The sequence below is a fragment of the Sesamum indicum genome, linkage group LG15, assembly GCF_000512975.1.
Source record: "Sesamum indicum cultivar Zhongzhi No. 13 linkage group LG15, S_indicum_v1.0, whole genome shotgun sequence".
Classification (NCBI taxonomy): domain Eukaryota; kingdom Viridiplantae; phylum Streptophyta; class Magnoliopsida; order Lamiales; family Pedaliaceae; genus Sesamum; species Sesamum indicum.
Genome location: NC_026159.1, coordinates 3,923,544 through 3,927,604, shown reverse-complemented (window position 1 = coordinate 3,927,604; position 4,061 = coordinate 3,923,544). Strand labels below are relative to the sequence as shown.

Below are 4,061 nucleotides of genomic sequence, written 5' to 3'. Positions count from 1 at the left end.
CTGCATATGCTACATTCGATATGTAATATACAGAGTAATTGAATGATTCATATATAATCATACTTTAAAAAATGAGGGATCCTTATCTATGTAGCTAGTGCGGTGTAAGTTTGACCGACTAAGAGAAACTACATTTGTGTCCATAAAAATTAATTGGCCCAACCAAATAATCCAAAAGGAAGAGATTGCAAAAGCCCAAAAGAACACAAGGTTCAAAGTGCCCCCAGGAAGCCTAGTTTGGGTGATGGCCTAGGTGTTCCCAAAAAGTTCATTCAGAGTAGAGCCTCCAGGGAATAAATTGGCCCAAAGAGAACTGTTGCTGAGGATCACGGGTCTCCAATCATCACGAGAAGACCCTCAACCAATTTCAATGAGATATCTCTAATCGCTAGGAGATAACCCCCACCAAATTAATGAAAAATTCAATTTCATCCAATTAAATTGAGAGTTCACCTAATGAGGGAAGACAAGTTTCACCTTCATACAATAACTTTGGCTGTAACAACTTTATTTTCTTACTTAAACGTTTACTTCAACTATATGTGTACATAATAAACGTGTAATTCTACTCTCAATTTCACTCATTTATACTTAGCGCGTTTTATTTATTTTTTTGGTAGTTCAATTGAAGTCGAGCACAGTTTTTTACTTGCATCACACGTGATTAATATGTGAAAAAGGGCCAAACTGGGAGGAAAATCGAAATTGGTGAATTGAAATAGTTATGGGTTGTCCAAAAAGCTGTGATGACAACAGGGCTAAGAGTATGTGATATGTGGGGGAAGCCCAACAATAATGGGCCTCAACAATTAACCAGCAATTAGAACATAAAGCCCAACAACTGCGCAATTGCATTGCCCACTCAACAGACAGTCGATTATAAGAAAGGGGAAATAAAAAGGCATTAGGAATTATTAATAATTAATAAATGAGGATCAACGAAATAAATTAAGGTACAATAAATGTCAGATGTCATACAGAGAATACTAATTTAAAGAAGAAATAAAAAAAAAAAAAAACAAAAGAAAGGTGAAAAGTGTGCGCCTCAAACAAAGAATACAACAGAAGAGAAGAGCCAAAACGTGGGAAATCCCGAAGCCCGCCGACCGCTGAATCCATCCAATTCATGCACCATTGCCCCTGCGGATCAATGCTCTAATTCCATTCCAACAACTTGTCTAGAAAAAGAAGAGCCACCCAAACCCAAACATTACCAAACTGCCCACCACATTCTTCAATTCAGATGCTCCACTCTGCACCCACCAAACATTTAATCACCCTTGTTACTTCCTACTATATATAACGCACTACTCAATAATCCTAATAATTAAATATTAATTAACTATTATCATTAAAATAAATAGAAATCTCGCACTCTGATAACCTTAATGGCAAAGGGATCAGTACATTAATTGTTGCAAATGGATGATGTTACTGTTAAGTTGTGAAGATTGATTTGAAGAAGAAAAGGATAACCTGATTCAACTTAGAATTCCCAAGTTGAGTTGGAGAAGGATAACCCGATTCAAAGTTGAGTTGGAGAAGGATAACCTCATTCAACTTAGAAATCCCAAGTTGAGTTGGAAAAAGGATAAGTCATGGCTATATATACTACTCTTATTAACATTGTTTTAATAGAGCAAAGTAGAATAGAGTAGAGAGAAAAGAAAGAGTTGAGACGAGGGTGAGTGTTGTTTTTCACGTGTGGTGAAGACTTGCATACAAGTGTGTGTGTGTTGTACTCCTCAATTTTCCTCCTCTTTGAGTGTTTTCTCCTGGCTTGGTATCGCCCCCAGACGTAGGATTTATATCCAAACTGGGTTAACAAATTCGTGTGTCTTTTATCGCCTTCATATTCCACCTGTTATCCATCTTAACCCGATCCATTTCCTTACAACTGGTATCAGAGCCTGGTTCAAGGAGTTAAGATGGAGGGAAAGTTTCCAGTCGAACGGTTCAATGGTTCCGACTTTGGGTTTTGGCGTATGCAGATGGAGGCCTACCTGTACGGGAAGGACCTGTACGAACCACTTGCAGAGAAGTCCGAGAAGACGAGTGATGAAGAATGGAAGGTGCTCGATCGAAAGGCGATGAGCGCAATAATCCTGTCGCTCTCTCGGAATGTAGGACCTGTACACTTGCAGAGAAGTCCGAGAAGACGAGTGATGAAGAATGGAAGGTGCTCGATCGAAAGGCGATGAGCGCAGCGCAATTGTCGCTCTCTCGGAATGTCGCCTATCATGTGAAGGGAGCAAAGAGCACGAAGGAAGTTCTACAGACTCTTGCCGATATGTACGAGAAACCCTCAGCAATGAACAAGGTTATGCTGATGAAAAAACTATTCAGGTTGCAGATGGAGGAGAGGAAGTCGGTGGCCGATCACCTCAATGACTTCAACCAACTCACGACACAGCTGGCGTCTGTGGATATCGTGTTTGACGATGAGGTAAAAGCGTTAATTTTGCTCTCATCTTTACCTGACAGTTGGGATGTGGTTGTTACTCCAGTGAGCACTTCGTCTGGGAAGGAGAAGATGAAGTTCGACAACATCAGAGACATGATGTTGAACGAGGAAACCCGTAGAAAGCAAACGGGTGGATCATCTGGCTCTGCACTACATACAGAGTCCAGAGGGAGACCTGACACACGGGGTAAATACCGTGGAAGGTCAAGGTCAAGGTCCAGGGGGAAGAACAAGGGCAAGAAGGAGATGGTGTGCTGGAACTGCGAGAAGCCCGGACACATGAAAAGCGAATGTCGGGCGCCAAAGAAGGAAAAGGAGGGCCGAACAGCGAATGCCGCGACGGAGGAGATCACGGATGCACTCTTGTTGAGTGTGAGCAGTTCTTCCGATGATTGGGTTGTGGATTCAGGGGCCTCATTCCACTCATGCAGCAACAAAGACATCATGGAGCCATACACCTCAGGTGATTTTGGCTTAGTTTATCTTGCAGATAACAAACCCCTCAAGATTGTAGGAAAGGGAGATGTGCGGATCAAATCAACGAATGGGTCATGCTGGACCCTACATGATGTGAGACACATACCAGGACTGAAAAGGAACTTGATCTCAGTCGGACAGCTGGATAGTGATGGATTCCACACGACGTTTGGAGACGCGAAGTGGAAGATCAGTCGGGGAGCAATGACTTTGGCTCGAGGACTAAAGTCGGGAACGCTCTACATGGCGGGAGGATCCAGTTCAAACATCCCCTTTGCAGGAACTGTATCGCAGGCTAACCTGTGGCACAATCGCTTGGGCCACATGAGCGAGAAAGGAATGAACGTGCTGAAGTCGAAAGGACGGTTGCCCGAGTTAAAATCGGTGGAGGTGGGTCATTGTGAACACTGCGTGTTCGGAAAGCAGAAGCGGGTGAGCTTCTTGACCACAGGAAGAACTCCGAGGAAAGAAAAGTTGGAGCTTGTTCACACCGATTTGTGGGGGCCAGCACCAGTGTCATCTCTTGGTGGATCAACGTACTACATGACATTCGTCGATGACTCCACTAGAAAGGTATGGGTGTATTTCTTAAAAAGAAAATCTGATGCCTTTGATACATTCAGGAGATGGAGGGCACTAGTGGAAAATGAGACAGGTCTACAAGTGAAATGTCTCAGATCGGATAACGGTGGCGAGTACAACAGTGAAGGTATCAAGAATTACTGCGCCGACCATGGAATCCGAATGCAGAAAACAATCCCGGGGACACCTCAGCAAAATGGCGTTGCTGAGAGGATGAACAGAACACTGAATGAGCGTGCGAGATGCATGCGATTGAAGAGCGGACTACCAAAGATGTTTTGGGCAGATGCAGTCAACACGGCTGCTTTCTTGATCAATCGAGGGCCTTCTGTCCCGTTGAACAACAGGATACCAGAAGAGGTATGGAGTGGTAAGAAAGTGGATCTTTCTTTCTTACGTACGTTTGGTTGTTCAGCCTATATTTTGAACGATGATCGGACTAAGCTGGATGCTAAGTCGATTAAATGTACATTCATTGGGTATGGGACTGACGAATTTGGGTATAGATTCTGGGATGATCAAAACCGGAAAATAATTC

At 43.2% G+C, this 4,061-nt stretch overlaps 1 protein-coding gene across 1 annotated transcript in view; it reads right to left on the bottom strand.

Annotated features, from left to right (window-relative positions):
* LOC105177788 (lysine-rich arabinogalactan protein 18) overlaps positions 912 to 4,061 on the bottom strand; it is a 7,874-nt gene continuing 4,724 nt past the window's right edge. The window contains exon 2 of the mRNA XM_011101038.2: positions 912 to 1,253. Coding sequence (XP_011099340.1) covers positions 1,179 to 1,253 — 75 coding nt within the window. The 3' untranslated portion in view covers positions 912 to 1,178. The remainder of the gene's footprint in view (positions 1,254 to 4,061) is intronic.